The 22,241-nt window shown below is 43.6% G+C and overlaps 2 protein-coding genes across 4 annotated transcripts; one reads left to right on the forward strand and one right to left on the reverse strand.

The window, feature by feature from the left end:
- Positions 1–2,176: 2,176 nt before the first annotated feature.
- On the forward strand, positions 2,177–4,835 carry fkbp7 (FKBP prolyl isomerase 7). The gene is made up of 4 exons (XM_084161223.1): positions 2,177–2,432; positions 2,930–3,081; positions 3,977–4,104; positions 4,535–4,835. The coding sequence occupies exons 1-4, from the start codon at positions 2,206–2,208 to the stop codon at positions 4,697–4,699; spliced, it is 672 nt and encodes a 223-aa protein (XP_084017349.1). The 5' UTR covers positions 2,177–2,205; the 3' UTR covers positions 4,700–4,835.
- Positions 4,836–4,859: 24 nt separating this feature from the next.
- On the reverse strand, positions 4,860–7,854 carry LOC311129091 (U8 snoRNA-decapping enzyme). 3 transcript variants are annotated; one of them, XM_084161360.1, is made up of 5 exons: positions 7,637–7,819; positions 7,392–7,531; positions 7,232–7,272; positions 6,897–7,128; positions 4,860–6,800 (listed from the first exon to the last, which is right to left on the reverse strand). In XM_084161360.1, exons 2-5 carry the CDS (start codon positions 7,521–7,523, stop codon positions 6,609–6,611), a joined length of 597 nt encoding a protein of 198 aa, XP_084017486.1. In that variant the 5' UTR covers positions 7,524–7,531; positions 7,637–7,819; the 3' UTR covers positions 4,860–6,608. The 3 variants fall into 3 exon arrangements, with proteins under 3 accessions (XP_084017486.1, XP_084017487.1, XP_084017488.1); XM_084161361.1 differs by having other exon boundaries at positions 7,758–7,801; XM_084161362.1 differs by having other exon boundaries at positions 5,489–6,800; positions 7,762–7,854.
- Positions 7,855–22,241: the final 14,387 nt, after the last annotated feature.

Raw genomic sequence — 22,241 nt, forward strand, 5'->3', positions numbered from 1 at the left:
GATATGGACGAGACTGCTGAATCGAGGCAAAGGTAAGAATCTCTGGATTAACTATCTAATGTTAGCTAAATGAATAAATTGCAAAATGTCTTTAAATTGATAATTCAGTGAACTGTTTTATGCAAGTTTTAAATGGACACAATACCTGTTAGCAAAGGTGTCAGCTAGAGATGGCATGCAGGAGCTTGCAGGGATTTGTAGTTTTTCATGATGTCTACTCTGAAGGTTATTAGCATTTTTGAATCTGAGAGTAATTGGAGCCGAATATAATGATACAAGTCACCATGTCCGAGAGAGATTTACATGCTTATCAAACATCACGCCAGGGTAAGCCTACACGAAACACAGCCCTTATTTTAAGTGTTTCTAAATTCCCCTATGGAGAAAGAGAGCGCGCTTGTTTGAAATGGAAAAGCATCGCGGTAGCTATTGATAAAGAAGAACATCAAGACGAAGCAGCTGATTAACAAGTGGGATGCACTGTTGAGCGCTACATCCCGAGGGAATCGTGCTGATTGTACGGAGATTGTGACAGCCGGTTAAATGGCGTCCCTTGACAAGGCAAGAACAAGATGTATCTCAGGAGAAGTGCAGTATTATCATAAGGAGAGTTATACTTGGAATATGGAGGAGGAATGGAGGGGAAAATAGAGGCATAGGAGGTCTAAGAGAGAGCTTGAGCTTGAGTCGGTTAAAAATGGCGGGGAGAAGGTTTGTTAAAGAAGAATGGTAGAAAGTGTAAGCAGAGTGAGCTGAAGACAGGAGGAGAAATGGAAGTGAATGAGGGCGAAGTATCGGAGGTGGTATGTGTGGTGAAGTTCTCGGAGCCCGAGGTTTGCGCCGAGGGTCAGGATAAAGATGAGTCTGTGACAGTAGGAGTGAACTTTTTGGAGAAAGTGGACACTTGCCTTTTGGCTGATCCATTTCTGGTTTCAGGGTGGGTGAAAACAGAGTTGGGTGCTGTGGAATCGGTGAGGGTAACCAGAAGTGGTCTTGTGATATTTGTTTGTGTTTCTGCTGGTCAGAGGGAGCAGGCGCTCCGTGTTATACGAATGGGGCAAGAGATGTGAATTGTTTTGCTCTCAAGAAAAGGGTGCCATTGAAAGGCGAGATTACTGGGGTAGCCGTAAATGTGAAAGCTGACCAACTGAAGGGGAAGATTCCCGGTGTTTGTGATGCTCGTCATTTGGTGTGACGCAGACAGGGTGGCGTGAGTGGAGAAAAAAAAGAGTCATTGTCTCTTTTGAGTTTTGATGTTGAGTCTTTGCCCGACAAAGTGATGTTAGGATATATAAGTTATCCTGTACGAGCTTTTGTGCTGAATATATTACGTTGTTACAGGTGTCAAGCTTATGGGCATGTGGCAGCAGTGTGTAGGAGGGAGGTTCCTAGGTGTGAGAAGTGTGCAGAAGGGCATGAGACAAAGGAATGTGTAGCATTAGGGAATGTAGTGGTATGTGTTAATTGTAGGGTTGGCCATGGGGCTGGGGATCCGAAATGTCCAGTGCGAGAGAGGCAGGTTGAGGTTTCCAGGGTTAGAGTAGTGCAGAAGTTGTCATATGCTGAGGCAGTGAAGAAAGTAAAGGAAGGTGGGTCAAGGGGGAGGGTTCCTGAGAGGAATGGTGTAAGTAGTAGATCTGTACCAGTACAGAGGGATAAACCAACAAGTGATATACTGTATGTTTCAGTAAGATTGGATTTTTGGCATTTATAGCAATGGTTATCAACTGTACTGCAGGGACTGAACATAAGTCGCAGAAAATAGAGGTTGTGGTCGCAGCTGCAGAGAGGTGTTTGGGTGTGCGACCCTTGACATCAGAAGAGTTACAGGGTGTGTTAAGTGGTGGTGTCCCATCCTTTCAGGCTGTTGGCCTGAAGTAGGAATACATAGATTTAAATAGTGGAGTATGGTAGTAATTATTATTATTATTATTATTATTGTTATTATTATTTAAAAATGAAATAAAATAAAATGTGTGAGTGTAGTATTAGATGGTAGGGTATTTTATATTTTTATTATTATTTTTAAAGCAAAGTATAAGGGAGTTATACTCCAGTCTAGTAGGTGGCGGTAATGCAACATTTATTGGATGCCAACCGCCGTTAAACCTCATCGAAGAAGAAGAAGTCGTCACTTGCATACCAGAAGTGACGTTTTTTTGCGCTCCTAGACAAACTTCGGTGCCACGCATACAGTTTGTTGACATGATGATGATGCTGCTGCCGAAATCTCTTGTGCTTTACTTCTTTTTATGTCTACAGATTTATAATGTCATTGTTGATGTTACAGTTGCAGTTGCGTCAATCGATGATGTGAAGATAGAGGTGTTATTCACGCCAGAGGACTGCTCAAAAAAGAGCAAAAAGGGAGACCTAATGAATGCACACTACGATGGGTATCTTGCTAAAGACGGTTCTCAGTTCTACTGTAGGTAAGTGTCCCAGATTTACATTAAAAATTGCATCAACAATATAATTATTTTGTTAAAACAAATGGATTTGCACACCATGTGAGTTTTATGAGGGAGCCAGGAAAGGCTCGATTTTGGTACTAAACTATTTGGTAATACAATTTGTACTGATTTTCTACTGATCAGATCCATCAATGAAAACAGACATGAACTGGTAAATGCATAATTCCTCTGTCAAAAGCTTGTAGACAGATATCCAGTGACAGCGTAAAGCCACAATCCTGGATATTTAGACCAAAAGACAACCCTGCCACTTTGGTATAACTGAGGAATGGCCCTGACATGTAACCTCTCAAATTCACAGACAGTTTAGCTCATTAAAGTAAATGAATGTGCCTATTATTTCAGGGCAATACCATGGTAATACAGTGACAAACTTAATATTGTGTTATGTAGCCCTACTGTACCATAAGTTGAGTGCACCGAATGCATCTATCCATTTTCCTTTTGTGTTTCAGCCGCTCAGACAAAGCTGGACATCCTCAGTGGTTTGTGTTGGGAGTCGGACAAATCATCAAGGGCCTGGACATGGCATTGAATGGCATGTGTGCTGGGGAGAAACGCAAAGTCACCGTTCCACCTGAGCTAGCCTTCGGAGAAAAAGGAAAAGGTAAGAAGGGGGCAGAAGAACCGTATGTGGCATATTTTAGCCATTAATGTGATGCTTAAAGAGGCCAAACAGAACCTTTGCCTCTTGGAAGTCCCTTGGCCAACGTGGACAGAAATATGGTCCAAAAATGATCTCATTGGACAGAAAGGGGCACACCTCCCCGCAAAAGCATATAAAAAAGTAAGGATCCGTGTGGTTTCATGAGATAAGATATGTAATAATATATCATATTAAAGCCAACATTTTACATAAACAATTCACAACTTTAATACAATTTCAAGGGACATTCATTCAATATTCTTGAACTAACTAACAACACCTATTTCTTTATTTTTGCTTATTGTGTCTTATTTCCACAGCAGTTTTTTGAAGAATTTCCTCCACTGACAGTGTACACTGCACTGCTTCCTCTTGGCATGTAAGCATGTTGGGCATATGGTGCATTCATATACAGCATACAACTGATGCTCAAATAGCAGCTTTGCATGCATGTTTCAAATCTTGAACTGTGGTGGCTTGGAATGGGATTTGGATTACAACTGGTCCACTCTTTGTTGTAGTATTCTTGTAGAGGGAGTAGCTACCATGAATGCATGCCGTGTGTTGGAATATTTGGTATGGCAATGGCATGAAATATTATATTAACATTTATGACTGCTGGAATGATTGTTGGAGAAAGAAACAGATTAATTACTATAGTGAATAAACTAGAAATGTCATATTGGAAATGAAGGTATTCCATCTGAAAACATCAATAATGTCATTACAGTATTAAATGTTTGCAGTTGGGTTTCTGTGTGTCAGTCCAAGGAGTGTTGCCATTGTGTTTGGGTGTTACTATTTTGTTTTCACTTTGGGGAAAATATTGCTGTAATGTATTTTTCTGGTTTAATAGGTCCTGTCCCACCCAATGCTACACTGATCTTTGAAGTGGAGCTCTACTCTGTCTCCAAAGGGCCACGCAGCCTGGAGTCCTTCAGAGATGTAGACCTGGATGATGACAAGGTTCTCACTAGGGATGAGGTATGCTAGTTCATCTATATTCAATTGGATGGAAGTAACATTCTCTAACAAGTCCTGTGTTGTGGGTCAGTTGGTAGAGCATGGTGCTTGCACCGCCAGGGTTGTTGGTTCAATTCCCACAGGGTACCAGTATGAAAATGTATACACTCACTACTGTAAAGTTACTCTGGATAAGAGCGTCTGCTAAATGACTAAGATGTAAATGTATTCTAACATTCTTATTAGATCAAAAACTAGATCTGCACCTCTGGATAATAAATTGTAGTTAGGAAACTCATGTACATCATTTAAAGTCTGAGCTTAGAAACTGAAGAAGACAGCCTTCTTCTGACCAATTTTAGTCTGGGGTGGTGCACATGCATCATGTCTTCAACTAAATTGTCCATTGTTCAGAGGAGGACTAACCCATGTTTTGTTTGTTGTTTTGTAGATGACATTCTACTTCAAGGTGGAGTATGAGAGAGATGGTAGTAAACCTCGTGAAGACTCCTTCTATGAGAGAATGGTGAATGACGTGTTCCAGAAGAGTGACCACGATAGAGATGGATTGATAACGGTGAAGGAATACAATATCTATGAACATGATGAGCTCTAGGACCCACCAATGGCTGCACTGACTTACAGTATGAGAGTACATTTGTTATTGTTTACACACTATGTAAACATCAGTGGATATTTCACAGATGCTGATTTGGCTACAGAGTTTGACTAATAAAACCACTAAATTGTGCAATTGTCTTTTTAGTTTTTTATTTCAAGCACTAAACACCCACACTATCCCAGCCCCTCCCCCTGCTTTACAACTCTGTTTTCACCACCAAGATGAGGCGTAGTCAAATTCAGCTTGGAGAAGGATCTCTCCACTGTTGCTGTGCACACTGGCAGTTGCAGATATGCAGCATTTCAGAGTGTTGGGACACTATTGTCTTTCAAAATGTGGAGGAATTTAATGTAAACCTTTGCTCAGTAGTACTCCTCCACTGCTGGCTCTAGTGCAACGTGTTAATACCGAGCAGGCACTTTTCTCTGCCTTTCTTGACCAGGGCCCGGTTTCCCGATAGCGATTGAACTTAGGCTTACGAGTGTTTTAACGATGCATCTTTCCTACAACGTTTGCTTAGGCATGTGTCGATACTGATAGGATCTAAAGAAAGGCAACGCTGCTCTCGGATCAGCTTTCTCCATTCAAATCTTACCTTAATATTAGAATTATTCCACAATACTGACAATGGATCAGCTCCTAGAAAGATGGCTGCAAATATTCAGGCGGCTTATTCTAATGCTTACCCTATAATGCACTAAATGAAGATTTGGCAAATCATTGCGCACATTAGGCTACACATCATGAACTATATTGAGACAATATGATTGAAATAGTCCTATAGCCTATTGTATTTATATTTTAATGCAGTCATCCCAGTTTGAATTTGAAGCATGTTTTTATAGTGTACAAAACAAAGAACACCTGCTCTTTCCATGAGATAAGACTGACCAGGTGAAAGCTATGATCCCTTATGTCACTTGTTAAATCCACTTCAATCAATCAGTGTAGATGAAGGGGAGGAGACAGGTTAAAGAAGGATTTTTAAGCCTTGAGAAATGGATTGTGTATGTGTGCCATTCAAAGGGTGAACGGGCAAGACAAAATATTTAAGTGCCTTTGAACGGGGTATGGTAGTAGGTGCCAGGTGCACCGGTTTGTGTCAAGAACGGCAATGCTGCTGGGTTTTTAATGGTCAACAGTTTCTGTGTGTATCTAGAATGGTCCACCGCCTAAAGGACATCCAGCCAACTTGACACAACTGTGGGGAGCATTTGAGTCAACATGGGCCAGCCTCCTTCTGGAACACTTTCGACACCTTGTGGAGTCCATACACCAACAAATTGAGACTGTTCTGAGGGCAAAAGGGGGGGTGCAACTCAATGTTAGGAAGGTGTTCCTGATGCTTGGTATGCTCAGTGTACATCGCTTGTTTGTATCAATTGCAAAGACATTGGCAACTTTGTATTTGAAGTCAACTTTTTTCTGAAGGTATCGGTGGTCACAGAGAGGCGGATAAACCATGTGATTCTATGTTTAGCAGAGATCTTTTGTGTATAAAATGATGCGGAAGGGCAAAAAAACCTCTAACGACCCACTTAGCTGTTCTACGGGTGGTCTGAGGCAGGCGTTAGATAACGAGCGTTTTCAAGTGCAATGTTAATAACCATTGTTTTTGGAAACAGCTCGGATACTTAACGATGCTCCTACGAAGGTTCTAACGATGAACTTATTAGCCTTAAGATGCTTTTGGGGAACTGGGCCCAGGAGTTACCTTGTTCTGTCCGCCAACTAGTGGATAATTGTGTACATTATATTATTTACCATAGAGGCTACAGATGTATATGGAGTAAGTGTTACAATTTGATAATACAGAACTGTGTGTAACATACTAACAGGAAATAGTCATATGTAATGTATTTTCTTACATTGTGTGTGTGTGTTTAGGCTGCCCCCCCCCCCACTAAGGTTGTCTCCTCCTCTGCTCTGCATGTGTGAGTGCTGTCTGTAGCTCCTCGGGTGTGACCAGGCCGAAGCGCACTAGAGCGTCCTCCAGCTGAGAGCGAGAGTTCCCAATAAAGGAGTGGGACAAAAACGAGGGAAGCCCTCCTCCTCCCTTTATGGTGTAGAGAGGAACTCGGACCATCCCCATCACCTGGAAGAGAGGAGGAGGGGTTGAGAAGGTGGCGAGGAGATAGGATGCAAGGAATCCCGGAAAGACAAATTAAGACATACTGTACACACATGCTACCTCATGGCCATGGTCTGTTGCTGTGCTAGCAGCTGCCTTTTCCACCTCCCTGATCTCTTTCTCTTCCATTCTCCGGGCGTAGAAGTGAGTGATGAGGTAAGATGAAGAGGAGGAAGGGTTTTGGCAGGAAGACACATGATCCTCCACGGTCACTGACAGTGAGAAGCCCAGCTCCTCCCACAGTTCCCTGCTCAGGCCCTCCTCCAGGGATTCTTCTGACGGGTCAACGAGACTGAGGTTAAAGGTCAGATGTCAGAGCACATATACAGTATTCTGAATCCCAATCCGTTCCTTCCCCTAGTCTAGAGTACTATTCTCTGTATGACATCACTCACCCGCCAGGGAAACCCAACAGACCATCGAAACGCATCTGCATCTGTGGAGGGAGATAAATGCAGTAACTAACACTAGTCTCTCATGACAGGCAAAATATAGCTGGCCAGCGACCAGTGTGGAGATTACTACCACGTGCACGCACACACCCTGCTCTCTCACCAGTACGATGTGTCTGATGGGGATTTCTTCAAACAGCTGAGCTTCTGTGTCTGCATAGAGCAATATGTGACACGCATGTCTGCACCCCACACACGCCAACGCCTCTTCTCTAGACAGCTGTCCACTGGCCATGCTGCCGCCTGTACACACACACACACACACACACACACACACACATTAACGCTCCCTCTGTACAGCTGTCCACTGGCCATGCTGCTGTCTGTACATTCACACACTGTACACACCACCAAACTCTGTTCCTCCAATTTAGAGATCTATTCCCCCTTCAACTGTCGCACTTTTCACCTCTTGGAGATTCTATCATATATTGTAAATAGATACAGCTACTGTAAAAGTGTGGTTGACCTGCCTGTGCAGTGTGGGCCACCAAAGCCGGCTGCAACTCCTTTCTGTTTACAACCAGAAGCAGGAAGCTTCTACCTCGTTAGGAAATGGGTTAGCTGAAATCAGGATAAGGCATTATATCGCCATCTGGAGGGCTGGAGTTTAGCTCCCACTGCGAGCATACAAGAAGTATTGAGTTGAAAAATGTATAATTGATGGAGTACTGTGAATATCAATATCCCTGTGAGCCTCCCAGGCCCATGTTGCCGGGTTAAGAGCATAACCAGTGTACAATGTTAACTTATTTTTCCCTCACTGGGGCAAAAAATCTACTGATGTAATTTTCACCTGTAATAAAATTATAGTAAAAGATTACAGTTGTGAGAGCAAATATTTTTTGGTGTGAGAGGAGAAATCAATGTGGGGGTGTGGTGTATTTGTGAGAGTATAGTATCTCTGCAAAACAAACCAAAAATCACTGCTCTCAAATTAATATTGAGAGTTTTTTAGTAGAGAACCTAACTAATCAACTATGATTTAAGTATTGAAAGTGAAGTAGGTCGTTATTTGGTCAATATTGTAAAGCGCTAACTGCACACTGAGATAGTCTATTTGAAATACAGATTTGATAACTTTTACTCTGGCAGTTTTTGTGCAGTTACAATAAATGAGAATGACCTCTCTCAATCTTCTCTTTCTCCATCTCTTTCTCCATGCAGGTCCACTTTCACTATGTGGTGGTGAAGTTGGTCTCTGCTTAGCTGACAGAGATAGGAGATACAGGACTCTGTTCTAAGTACCTTGGCTCTCCTCTATGCACAGCACTCTGGGGACTTGCTACAGTTAGAGGAACTGAAAGTTCCTCTAATTGCTTTGACGTTGTATGGAGGCATTGTTATTAGGACATTTGTCATGTAGAGAGGATGACATGTTATTGACTTTGACCAACTGCTGTCTATTCGGTTAGAAAGATGGTTCTATACTGAATGTGTACCAGTAGGTTAGGTAAGGGATTAAGTGAAAACCTATAGTCGTGTTGAGGGTTCTTTGCATAGTGCTGATGTTCTCTTATTCTTAAACAAACTTTAAACTTTAGAAAATGACACAGACAACGGCTTCTGAGTATATGTAAAATATCTTTAGTTTTGCAATTGCAGGCAGAAGTTAATACAGAGTCAACAGGATTTGTATAGCTCTTCATAAGTTCTGCAAAGTGTCTAAAACAATCTCTGCTTTTTATACTAGCACTCCCTTCCCATAGCGTGATGTTTACCCCTGACCCTGAACTTGCCCTAGCAACAACAAAGTATTCTTCCTAATCCTGTCTTCCTACAAACTCAGCATCAGGGGGTGAGGTGTCAGACAATAAAATGAGACATGTCTAAAAACAATGTGGCAATTGTGGTTGCAGGTTTCTGAGAACTTTCTGCTGTCAAGGCCTCCATAGTTTTTAATAATGTAAGCAAATGTGCATAATATATAATATATTCCCCATCATTCCCCTCTTTGAGACTTCTAAGTCTCAACAAAATCTAGGAATTTTTAAAACCATCCAGTGAAAACATCATTCCATATAAATATCAGTTGACTTACAACCATTCATCCGAGTCCCCATATAGGTGGGAAGAAGGGACCAAAACAGGCCCAGAGGTCTCAGCATAGTAATTCAACTCAACCTGTTGATCTATGTGGAGGACCATAAGGCCAGGGACTAATTTGTTAATTATACATTTAGCCATACAACACAAAACACAAACACCAATAAGGAGTGAAAACAGGGGCAGAAGGATTGGTAACAGCCAGGTGAGCAGTTTGGTTCCCCATTCCCCAAAGGTGGAAGTCAACCAGGAAGAGAACCAATCATTTTTGCTTGGTATCAGCCAAATTGCTTATTTCATTAATTATTTCAGTCATGTTGTCAGAAGAATCTGGGAGCAGCATTACACACTGTCCACTAACAGTTAGCCCCAATGCTGAGCAATATCCCCCTTGGTACCCCAATAGATAGTCTAAAGCCATTTTTTGACGAGCGACTACGGCTTTTAAGTTTTGTACATCAAGGGAGAGTTGGGTAAAGCCTTTGACAGTCAAATTCATGTGTGCCTGCAGAGAATAGGTAATGTTATACACCTATTTGGACAGGATAGCAACATCAACTCTTGGGAACAGTGCCATTCCCGCAATCTCCCCCGGTTTAAGAACATGGCCATAAGCTTTATCATTCTCAGGAACACTTATTTTAGCTCTGGTCCTTTTAGTCATATTTTCTCTGGCTTCTAGCATGTCATGAAGGGGGATTGAGGTAATAGGGAGCATAGTTTCTCCCAGATAACAACACCCCTGCCAGTTAAGCGGAAGCTGGAGGTATCCATTACCTCCACATATCCACATGTGGCCATGGGGAATCCCCATTCCCATCCTAATGGTAGACATATTAATGCCAGTAATCTGCTGACCAAATTGTAAGATATGCCACTCAGTCATTTTGTGTCTGATTGTCTCATCTAGGAGTCCTGCATAGTTTAAACAATTCTGTGACTTTCCTATAGGGACATTCCCTTGGTTACAGATGCAAAGTGGTGGACTATGTGCTGGTACTATCCCCGTCACCACAGGTTCTATAGTCCCTCTATCCAAATGAGTGGCCCATTGGTGTTTTGGGGGGTAAGGGCACTCTGCTGCCTGAGAGATTGTATATGTGGCTGCTGTCCTACCCCTCCCATTTCCCCTGGTTGGCCGAAATGTAGATTCCTGATACATAGTTTTGTTATCAGCTTTAATGTATGGGACTTGTACATTGTTAGAGAGTCTCCCTAGGATAGTTGCTCTGTTACTATCCGTATCAGTGGCAATACAGTGGCTTGCGAAAGTATTCACCCCCCTTGGCATTTTTCCTATTTTGTTGCCTTACAACCTGGAATTAAAATTGATTTTTTGGGGGTTTGTATCAGTTGATTTATACAACATGCCTACCACTTTGAAGATGCAAAATATTTATTATCGTGAAACAAACAAGAAAGAACAGAAAACTTGAGCGTCCATAACTATTCACCCCCCCCCCCCCCCCCCCCCCCCCCAAAGTCAATACTTTGTAGAGCCACCTTTTGCAGCAATTACAGCTGCAAGTCTCTTGGGGTATGTCTCTATAAGCTTGGCACATCTAGCCACTGGGATTTTTGTCCATTCTTCAAGGCAAAACTACTCCAGCTCCTTCAAGTTGGATGGGTTCCGCTGGTGTACAGCAATCTTTAAGTCATACCACAGATTCTCAATTGGATTGAGGTCTGGGCTTTGACTAGGCCATTCCAAGACATTTAAATGTTTCCCCTTAAACCACTCGAGTGTTGCTTTAGCAGTATGCTTACGGTCATTGTCCTGCTGGAAGGTGAACCTCCATCCCGGTCTCAAATCTCTGGAAGACTGAAACAGGTTTCCCTCAAGAATTTCCCTGTATTTAGTGCCATCCATCATTCCTTCAATTCTGACCAATGTCCCAGACCCTGCCAATGAAAAAACTCCCCACAGCATGATGCTGCCACCACCATGCTTCACTGTGGTGGATGGTGTTCTCGGGGTGATGAGAGGTGTTGGGTTTGCACCAGACATAGCATTTTCCTTGATGGCCAAAAAGCTCTATTTTTAGTCTCATCTGACCAGAGTACCTTCTTCCATATGTTTGGGGAGTCTCCCACATGGCTTTTGGCGAACACCAAACATGTTTGCTTATTTTTTTCTTTAAACAATGGCTTTTTTTCCGGCCACTCTTCCGTAAAGCCCAGCTCTATGGAGTGTACAGCTTAAAGTGGTCCTATGGAAAGATACTCCAATCTCCACTGTGGAGCTTTGCAGCTCCTTCAGGGTTATCATTGGTCTCTTTGTTGCCTCTGATTAAAGCCCTCCTTGCCTGGTCCGTGAGTTTTGGTGGGAGGCCCTTTCTTGGCAGGTTTGTTGTGGTGCCATATTCTTTCAATTTTTTAAATAATGGATTTAAAATGGTGCTCCGTGGGATGTTCAAAGTTTTTGATATTTTTTATAACCCAACCCTGATCTGTACTTCTCCACAACTTTGTCCCTGACCTGTTTGGAGAGCTCCTTGGTCTTCATGGTGCCGCTTGCTTGGTTGTGCCCCTTGCTTAGTGGTGTTGCAGTTGCTGGGGCCTTTCAGAACAGGTGTATATATACGGAGATCATGTGACAGATCATGTGACACTTAGATTGCACACAGGTGGACTTTATTTAACTAATTATGTGGCCTCTGAAGGTAATTGGTTGCACCAGATCTTATTTAGGGGCTTCATAGCAAAGGGGGTGAATACATATGCAGGCACCACTTTTCCGTTATATATTTCTTTGATTTTTTTTTTAACAAGTTCTTTCTTTCATTTCACTACACCAATTTGGACTATTTTGTGTGTGTCCATTACATGAAACCCAAATAAAAATCAATTTAAATTACAGGTTGTAATGCAACAAATAGGAAAAACGCCAAGGGGGATGAATACTTTTGCAAGGCACTGTATATAAAAATCTGCCTTTTTTTATTTTATTTATTTATTTCACCTTTATTTAACCAGGTAAGCCAGTTGAGAACAAGTTCTCATTTACAACTGCGACCTGGCCAAGATAAAGCAAAGCAGTGCGATAAAAACAACAACACAGAGTTACATATGGGGTAAAACAAAACATAAAGTCAAAAATACAACAGAAAATATATATACAGTGTGTGCAAATGTAGCAAGTTATGGAGGTAAGGCAATAAATAGGCTATAGTGCAAAATAATTACAATTAGTATTAACACTGGAATGATAGATGTGCAAGAGATTATGTGCAAATAGAGATACTGGGGTGCAAAATAGCAAAATAAATAACAATATAGGGATGAGGTAGTTGGGTGGGCTAATTTCAGATGGGCTGTGTACAGGTGCAGTGATCGGTAAGGTGCTCTGACAACTGATGCTTAAAGTTAGTGAGGGAGATAAGAGTCTCCAGCTTCAGAGATTATTGCAATTCGTTCCAGTCATTGGCAGCAGAGAACTGGAAGGAATGGCGGCCAAAGGAGGTGTTGGCTTTGGGGATGACCAGTGAGATATACCTGCTGGAGCGCAGACTACGGGTGGGTGCTGCTATGGTGACCAATGAGCTAAGATAAGGCGGGGATTTGCCTAGCAGTGATTTATAGATGGCCTGGAGCCAGTGGGTTTGACGACGAACATGTAGTGAGGACCAGCCAACAAGAGCGTACAGGTCACAGTGGTGGGTAGTGTATGGGGCTTTGGAGACAAAACGGATGGCACTGTGATAGACTACATCCAATTTGCTAAGTAGAGTGTTGGAGGCTATTTTGTAAATGACATCGCCAAAGTCAAGGATCGGTAGGATAGTCAGTTTTACGAGGGCATGTTTGGCAGCATGAGTGAAGGAGGCTTTGTTGCGAAATAGGAAGCCGATTCTAGATTTAACTTTGGATTGGAGATTCTTAATGTGAGTCTGGAAGGAGAGTTTACAGTCAACCAGACACCTAGGTATTTGTAGTTGTCCACATACTCTAGGTCAGACCCGTCGAGAGTAGTGATTCTAGTCGGGTGGGCGGGTGCCAGCAGCGTTCGATTGAAGAGCATGCATTTAGTTTTACTAGTGTTTAAGAGCAGTTGGAGGCTACTGAAGGAGTGTTGTATGGCATTGAAGATCGTTTGGAGGTTTGTTAACACAGTGTCCAATGAAGGGCCAGATGTATACAAAATGGTGTTGTCTGCGTAGAGGTGGATCTGAGAGTAACCAGCAGCAAGAGCGACATCATTGATATACACAGAGAAAAGAGTCGGCCCAAGAATTGAACCCTGTGGCACCCCCATAGAGACTGCCATAGGTCCAGACAACAAGCCCTCCGATTTGACACATTGAACTCTATCTGAGAAGTAGTTGGTGAACCAGGCGAGGCAGTCATTTGAGAAACCAAGGCTATTTAGTCTGCCAATAAGAATGCGGTGGTTGACAGAGTCGAAAGCCTTGGCCAGGTCGATGAAGACGGCTGCACAGTTTAGGACCTTGAGCGTGGCTGAAGTGCACCCATGACCAGCTCGGAAACCGGATTGCATAGCGGAGAAGGTACGGTGGGATTCGAAATGGTCGGTGATCTGTTTGTTAACTTGGCTTTCAAATACTTTCGAAAGGCAGGGCAGGATGGATATAGGTCTGTAACAGTTTGGATCTAGAGTGTCACCCCCTTTGAAGAGGGGGATGACCGCGGCAGCTTTCCAATCTCTGGGGATCTCAGACGTTATGAAAGAGAGGTTGAACAGGCTAGTAATAGGGGTTGCGACAATTTCGGCGGCTAGTTTTAGAAAGAAAGGGTCCATATTGTCTAGCCCAGCTGATTTGTAGGGGTCCAGATTTTGCAGCTTTAGGTCACCAAGCAGTACGAACTTTGAGGATAAATGGGGGGCAATCAATTCATATATGGTGTCCAGGGCACAGCTGGGGGCTGAGGGGGGTCTGTAGCAAGCGGCAACAGTGAGAGACTTATTTCTGGAAAGGTGGATTTTTAGAAGTAGAAGCTCAAACTGTTTGTGCACAGACCTGGATAGTGTGATATATCTCTACAGTAGATTGCAACTCCACCCCCTTTGGCAGTTCTATCTAGACGGAAAATGTTATAGTTGGGGATGGAAATTTCAGATTTTTTGGTGGCCTTCCTAAACCAGGATTCAGACACTGCTAGAACATCAGGGTTGGCGGAGTGTGCTAACGCAGTGAATAACTCAAACGTAGGAAGGAGACTTCTGATATTAACATGCAAGAAACCAAGGTTTTTACGGTTACAGAAGTCAACAAATGATAGCGCCTGGGGAGTATGAGTGATACTGAGGGCTGCAGGGCCTGGGTTAGCCTCTACATCACCAGAGGAACAGAGGAGGACTAGAATAAGGATACGGCTAAAGGCTTTAAGAACTGGTCTCCTAGTGCGTTGGGTACATAGAATAAAGGGGGCAGATTTCCGGGCGTTGTAGAAAAGATTCAGGGCATTATGTACAGACAAGGATATGGAAGGATATGAGTAAAGTGGAGGTAAACCTAAGCGTTGGGTAACAATGAAAGAGATAGCATCACTGGAGGCACCGATTGAGTCGGTCTCCGCGTGTATGGGGGGTGGGACAAAGGAGCTATCTAAGGCAGGTTTAGCTGGGCTGGGGGATCTACAGTGAAATAGTACAATTAGAAATAACCGAAACAGCAATAAGCAAACCATATTGACATGGGAGAGAGGCATAAAGCAATCACAGGTGTAATTTGAGAGAGCTAAGACAACAGTTGGTAATGGCGACACAGTTTGGGCTGAGGCTAAACATAAACAGGATGCGGTACCGTAAAAAGGAACAGTCCAGCAGGCATCAGCTGTATAGCTGAGTTATCATAAGGTCCGGTGAACAGCAATAGGATAGTTCGGAGGTAGTTCGGGGGCTGTTAAAGTACTAGCGAGCAAGGGGCCACGGCTAGCGTGTGCTAGCAGGCCGGGGCTAGCAGATGGAATCTTCATGGTCAACGTCGTAACGGGAAGCCTGTTGTAACCACATCAGACGATTTCGTCGGCAGACCAGTCGTGTTGGATCGGCGGGGCTCCGTGTCAACACTAGGTGGTCCCGTCCGGTTGACAGAGAGGTAGATAGCCGGGAGATGGGCCTAACTCAGGATGATTAGCCAAACCACAACGTCCATTTTGTTGCAGCTAGCTGGTAGCGATGAATCTGGAGTTAAAGGTCCAGTGATTCAGTGATTCCGGCAGAAAAACTGATATGTCTGGGTCGATAACGCGCTGTGCAGACAGTGCAGACTGGCTGAATAATAGTCCAGGCTAGAGCTGGCTGGTAGGTGGTGCAGGCCACGGACAATGGTGAAAAACCGCTAACGGTAGCTAATAGCAAGTAGCTAGTTAGCTGGCTACTCCCGTCCGGTAGACCGAGAGGTAGATAGCCGGGATATGGGCCTGGCTCTAGGCTAGCTCGAGGCTAACTGGTGCTTGCATCGGGGGCAGTGGTGATTAGCCAAACAGCAACATCCATTCGGTTGCTAGTTGCGATCCAGTGATTAATGTCCAGTGATTAAATTATTCCGGCAGAAAAATCCTATGTTCTGGGTGAAATATACCGCTAACTGTGGCTAATACCGCTAACTGTGGCTAATAACAAGTAGCTAGTTAGCTGGCTAGCTAGCTAGTTTCAACTGGAGATTCTAGATAAAAGGTAAGTCAATAATAGAATCCGTTCCACATTGAGTGAGGCGGGTTGCAGGAAAGTATATTTTGTAGAAGGATGAAAAGTCTGATAGGGAAATATGTACGAAAAATACAAAAAAAACTGGGTATTTACAGGCTATTTACAGACACACGACAAAAACAGGACTGCACTGCTACGCCATCTTGGATGCCGTATCCTTTGTTAACCTTATCTCGTCACATAAAGTGGAGATATCCAAATGTAATATCGTCCTCTGATAGAGGTTTTCCCATAGTACCAAATAGCTCACCCGCTGAAGAAAGTTTTGGGAACATCATTATTCTGGACCCATTTGGCGTTACCCTCCTACCCAGGCCCTGCAGCATATTTACCCAGGAATTGGTTGACTTCAATTGGTTGTTCTGTATTTCCACCCCCGAGACTGAGTAAGCAAGCAGAGCACAGATTATTATACATAACACAGCACATTCATGGCCCAGTGGATGTGGCTCACGGCCTCCCCTCCTTCTGTCTCCATGGAGTCCATGCAGAACTGTTGAGTCTTCATCAGGTGGCAGGTTCTGGTCATTCTTCATTCTTTTGGTGGGTGGTTCTCCATCTTCTGGCAGTGTGACAGGTGGTGCCATCCCTGTCTCTCGGTCACTCTGACAGCCGTCGGGGTGGCCTGGATCACTTGGTATGGTCCCATCCATCTTGGCTGATTCCATTTTCGCTTGTGAACCTTCAGTTTCACCCAGTCATCGATTTGGACAGGGATGTCGTCTTTCTCCTCTCCGTCTGGCACTTCCTGGGCTTTCCTAGAATGAGAATACAGAGACCTAACAGTAGAAGTTAGTTCCTTCATATACTGTATCCTAACAGGTCATCTTCCAGTCCAGTCATGGGCCTATGAGATGGAATATTCATGAGACGGCCTGTTAACATCTCATGAGGGCTATACCCAGTGCCTCTGTTGGGGCTGCTTCGCATTTTCATCAGCACCAGAGGTACGCACTCTACCCAGTTTTACCTGTCGAGTGGCAGGCCTTTGCTAGTCCTCCTTTGAGGGTCTGGTTGGCTCTGTAACCCCATTGCTTTGTGGGTGATAGATACAGACAAACTTCTGATCTATCCACAGCATAAGGGCAATTTGGGCTATAACATCTCCAGTGAAATGGGTGCCATTGTCTGCAAACAAGGTTTCTGGGATTCCGAATATAGGGAATATTTCCCTTACCAGAATTTTAGCTACTGTTTTAGCATCACAGTGGGTAGTAGGAAATGCCTCTACCCATCTTGTGAATCAGTCAATTATTACTAAACAATAGCGCTTTCTCTCCTTTCTTTCAGTCATATCAAAAAAATCCATTGCAATGTGTGTAAATGGGCCACTATGTGAGAAGAAATTACCAGGTTTATGTGGTGTCCCCTTGGCAATGTTGTATTGTATGCACGTGGCGCATTTAAACATTTGTTGTTTCACATGTTCTGTTAAATTTGGGCAAAACCAATCTTGTGAAATCTTGGTAACCATATCCCCTCTTGATGAATGACACATCACATGTGCCATTCGGCAAACCGACGGGAAAAGCTGTGTTGGCAACACAGGTTTACCTGAAAGGTGTTGTCTCCAGAGGCCATCAGGTCCCCGGGAGCAACCTCTGGCCTCCCAAAGGGAGTGAGACATGTGGTCAGTCGCCTGTTGTTGTTGCAAATCAACAACAAGTGAGGCCACAGCAGAAGCCAGATACACAGCATGGGTGTGACACCTTGCAGCAGCAGCTCTAGTAGCAATGTCAGCAAGGTCATTTCCTTTACTGGCCTCATCTTGGTTACCCGTATGGGCCTGGACTTTAAGAATTGCCAGTTTAGCAGGGAGTTTCATGCATTGGTGAAACCTCTAGCCTTCCAAACACCTGCCCATGATAAACATACACCAATTGCGTAGGCAGAATCTGAGTAAATGTGAGCTGTTTTTCCCTCAGCAGCCCCACAAGCTGTGGTGAGAGGTAGTAACTCTGCTTGTTGTACAGAGAAATGATCAGGGAGGGACTGCTCAATGTGTAGTGATTTATCTATAGTTGTTACAGCAAAACCTGCATGTTTCCTTCCTGTCGTCTGATCAATGTAAGTCGACCCATCTACGGAAAGTGTCATGTCAGCCAACTCAAGAGGTTCATCAAATAGGTCAGGTCTTGCTTTTGCATCAAGTTCGATTAGTTCAGTACACACTTGTGGGGTCCTTAGCCAGTTCCACCTCGGCCTCTTCTGAAGCCTGGCTGTGGTGCCTAACCTCCCTGGTCCACAGCAGTGGGGCACTGATTCCTCATGTGACCCACAATGCCACACCCCCAACAGACTAGAGGATCCTCAGGCCTTCTCTGGTAGGGCTGGTAGGGCTGGAATGGCTGTTGGTTACCGTAGGGCTGTGGGGGAAACTGTACCTGTTGAGCTGGGGCCGCTGCAGGGGGCCATGGTGGTGGGACAGGTGTTGGAGCTGGTGCAGGTGCTGGAGTACTCAGCATCAATGTGTCTGGCTTGCTACTTTTCTCTAGTGCAGCCAGTTGGGCCTTCTGGAGTTGTGTCTGCAGGCCTGTTTTCTTTTATTTTTCTTCAGCCTTTGTCTTCTTCCAGAAGGCGCAGTGGTCTAAGGCACTGCATCGCAGTGCTAGCTGTGCCACTAGAGATCCTGGTTCGAATCCAGGCTCTGTCGTAGCCGGCCGCGACCGGGAGACCCATGGGGCGGCGCACAATTGGCCCAGCGTCGTCCAGGGTAGGGGAGGGAATGGCCGGCAGGGATGTAGCTCAGTTGGTAGAGCATGGCGTTTGCAATGCCAGGGTTGTGGGTTCGTTTCCCACGGGGGGCCAGTATGAAAAAATAAAAAAATAATGTATGCACTCATTAACTGTAAGTCGCTCTGGATAAGAGCGTCTGCTAAATGACTAAAATGTAAATATAGTCCTCTTTTTCTGGCTCATCCTTGCGGTCCCAGCCAACTACTTCTTTCAGTTTCTGTTGTACTGACTCTGGCAGGTTCCTGCAGGCTCTATCATAGAACAGCTCTTCAATGGTGAGGGTGTTATCATACCTTTCACCAGTCTCATTTCCCCATTCTGTTTTCATTTTGTCTAGCCAAACTCCAGGCTTTGTACTGGCTATATACTTCTCCATCTTCGTCTGTTCTGTAGACTAGTGGATAAGCCCCTTTAGTTCCACCCGTTGCTCCCCCCTTCTGGCTTCTTGTCTGTATTCTCTGTAGGATGGGTGGGGAAGGGCTACTGGAAGAGGACCTGGTGCTGGAGTGTTGTGGTTTAAATGACCCATCAAGTTCCTCCTGGAGTTTCTGTCTCATTTCTTCTTGTTTCTTCATTCTCTCCACATCATCGTAGTATTTCTGTCGGAGCGCCAGCTCTTCAGCTGCTATTCTGTCTTCCATGTCTTGTCTGGCTCCTGGGGAGAAAGCACCTTCTGTGTCTCCTTCCCATCTTATCTTGTACTCACTTTCTTTTTTCCGACTTTCCTCTTCGTACTCCCTTTCTCTTTTCCGTCTTTCCTCTTCATCCTCTCTATCTCTGTGTCTTGCATCCTCTCTCTCGAACATTTCTTTGTCTCTCTGCCACTTTGCTTCACGTTCTCTGTCCGCTCTCCACTGTTCCTCTCTCTCTCTGTCCACTCACCATTGTTTTGCACTTTCCTGATTCATCTCTTCAATCTTTCTCTCTTTCTTTCATTTTGTTGTTCTTCCATCACCGATTGTCCTGGTGTAGGGGTATTTAGGCTTGGATGCAGTGAGTGGCTTGGTTCTTGCGTCCAAGTCCAACTTACCCAGTTCTCTTGTCAGTCTGGTAACCATGGAGGGCCCCGGACCGGGGTTTGTGGAGCCCTCTGTTCTGTTCCTTTTCCGGTCTCTTCCAGGGTGCCTCTGATGATCATATTTTCACCTTGGCTTCTGAGCCAGAGTTGTCCTGCCTCAATGGGAATACATCCCCTTTGTAACCGGAGTGGTCATCTTCATATGGAGGAGATGGTGCTGTTGGGAGTGCTGGGTAGATTTCTTATAGGATGTCACACCAGATTTTTCCTCTGGTTCTTTCTTCTCATCTTCTTCCCTTTTTTCCACTGTCTGCAGATGGGTTATCCTTGAATTGCAGGACAGTTAGGGATACCTGCGTGGATTTCTTTGTTGTCTTCTTTTTATCAGTCTTTCTTTTTTCCACTATGTCATGTACAACTCCCCAGAGGCAATAGTCCAATCATGCCATTTCTTGAATATCCATATAATGTCTTTAATCAAGGCTGGGTACTGTTGTCCCAGGTATTCAACAGGAGTAACACATTTCATAGCTATTGGTCCAGTGGAGGGAGGGAGTTGAGTTGTCTGCCATGGTTGCTATAATTTTTTATTGGGGCCGACCTGTGTATAATATGAACTAGAAATAAAAAAAAATCCTTATGTCAGTACTTATCTAATTATCTTATTTATATAAGGTCAATATAATAGTGACGGGATGGTAAATTATCTTACATTTAATGCAGTCTAGGCGAACAGATTGCTTTACAGTATTACAGCTGTTAATCAACCATGCAACAGTAAAAAGTTCCACAAAAGTTTGGACCAGACTGGTAACAGGTTTAGTCTGTACAACTGTTCTAATCTCCGCATCCAAATTTTCCTCAGGTAAAGGGCTCAAAACAGTTTCAAAAGAGGTTCCACCAAGTAATGGCAGGCACAACCTATTTCTAAAAGCAGGCTCCCTTATAACAGTCGTAGCACATAAATCCTGTTATTAGTAAATGTTCATTCAACCAAGGCAAATGCCCTTCATTCAAACATGTATTGAGATACACCAGAATTATAACTCCACTATCTAGCCATTAATGATTAATCAACAAACAAATACATGCCTAACCATCACCGATAGTCAGTCACTCATAATCATATATTCAATTTATATAACAATCAATAATCAGGATCAAACCTCTAATTTACCAATCCTATAAATAACCGGGACAAACCTCTTGTTTACCGTCCCTCACAACTAGGACAAACATCTCGTTTACTGTCCTATCACTCAGGAGTACACAATTACAGGCCTTCAATCATAACCATTGGCTTTATACTTGGATTTGCCCTAAATCCTATCACCAAGTCAACATGTACATATTCACACCTAGGAATTTCTAACTATCACCTAGGTGGTCTGTGTCAGTTTCCAACAGGTTTATCTATTAAGAGTTTAGTAATAAATCAATATATACACCACAATGTAGGTTTCGTCTCTTAAATGAACAGCATACTGTGAGTGAGGCGCCACTTACGTGTCAGAATGAGTCATCAACCACACAGTGCTTTGTTGAAATTACCGACTTTAGATATAACAGGCGTCTGCTTACCTTTAAGCAATAAGTTGCGTGGCACAGTAGGACGACGCTCACTCCAACGGCGGGTGGTCACTCCTGGCAAGCTCGCCAAAATGTTGAGGGTTTTTTGCACAGTGCTGATATTCTCTTATTCTTAAACAAACTTAAAACTTTAGAAAATGACACAGACAACGGCTTCTGAGTATATGTAAAATATCTTTAGTTTTGCAATTCAGGCAGAAATTAATACAGAGTCAACAGGATTTGTATAGCTCTTCATAAGTTCTGCAAAGTGTCTAAAACAATCTCTGCTTTTTATACTAGCACTCCCTTCCCATAGCATGAAGTTTAACCCTGACCCTGAACTTGCCCTAGCATCAACAAAGTATTCTTCCTAATCCTGTCTTCCCATGAACTCAGTATCAGGGGGTGAGTTGTCAGACAATAAAATGTCTAAAAACAATATGGCAATTGTGGTTGCAGGTTTCTGAGAACTTTCTGCTGTCAAGGCCTCCATAGTTTTTAATAATGTAAGCAAATGCGCATAATAGATAATATATTCCCCATCAGTAGGATAGCTCTCCACAACGATGGTTGGCCATGAAATGACAGCAGGCTGTTCAATACTGAGCCATACTGACTGACGACTGGCGTGGATTGGTACAGCTCGCCTCAGTCCCACATAGTATGTTATAACTTATAACTTATTTGGCTATATGATTATACAGCAGCCTCTTGAAACAGCAGCAGTCTTAAAATGGACTGTTACCTTGAATCAATAATAAACTTTTCAACTCCAATTGAACTCTGACATTTCCTTACATTTTCTATTTTTACTCTCTCTCACTGCAGTTGTTCTCAGGAGACAGGTCAGTGTGTGTGTAGAAAACATATGGCTGACAAGGTGGAGTCAAGCTTCTACTTCATCGCCC

This window comes from Coregonus lavaretus (assembly GCF_964263955.1).
Source record: "Coregonus lavaretus genome assembly, chromosome: 5".
NCBI classification, from domain to species: domain Eukaryota; kingdom Metazoa; phylum Chordata; class Actinopteri; order Salmoniformes; family Salmonidae; genus Coregonus; species Coregonus lavaretus.

Coding starts and splice junctions, on each gene's coding strand:
- fkbp7 (XM_084161223.1), top strand. CDS start 2,206: ATGATGATGATGCTGCTGCCGAAATCTCTTGTGCTTTACTTCTTTTTA. Junction 2,433..2,929: donor GGTTCTCAGTTCTACTGTAG/GTAAGTGTCCCA, acceptor TTTGTGTTTCAG/CCGCTCAGACAAAGCTGGAC. Junction 4,105..4,534: donor AGGTTCTCACTAGGGATGAG/GTATGCTAGTTC, acceptor GTTGTTTTGTAG/ATGACATTCTACTTCAAGGT.
- LOC311129091 (XM_084161360.1), bottom strand. CDS start 7,523: ATGGCCAGTGGACAGCTGTCTAGAGAAGAGGCGTTGGCGTGTGTGGGG. Junction 7,273..7,391: donor CCATCAGACACATCGTACTG/GTGAGAGAGCAG, acceptor CTCCCTCCACAG/ATGCAGATGCGTTTCGATGG. Junction 6,801..6,896: donor CAACAGACCATGGCCATGAG/GTAGCATGTGTG, acceptor CCTCTCTTCCAG/GTGATGGGGATGGTCCGAGT.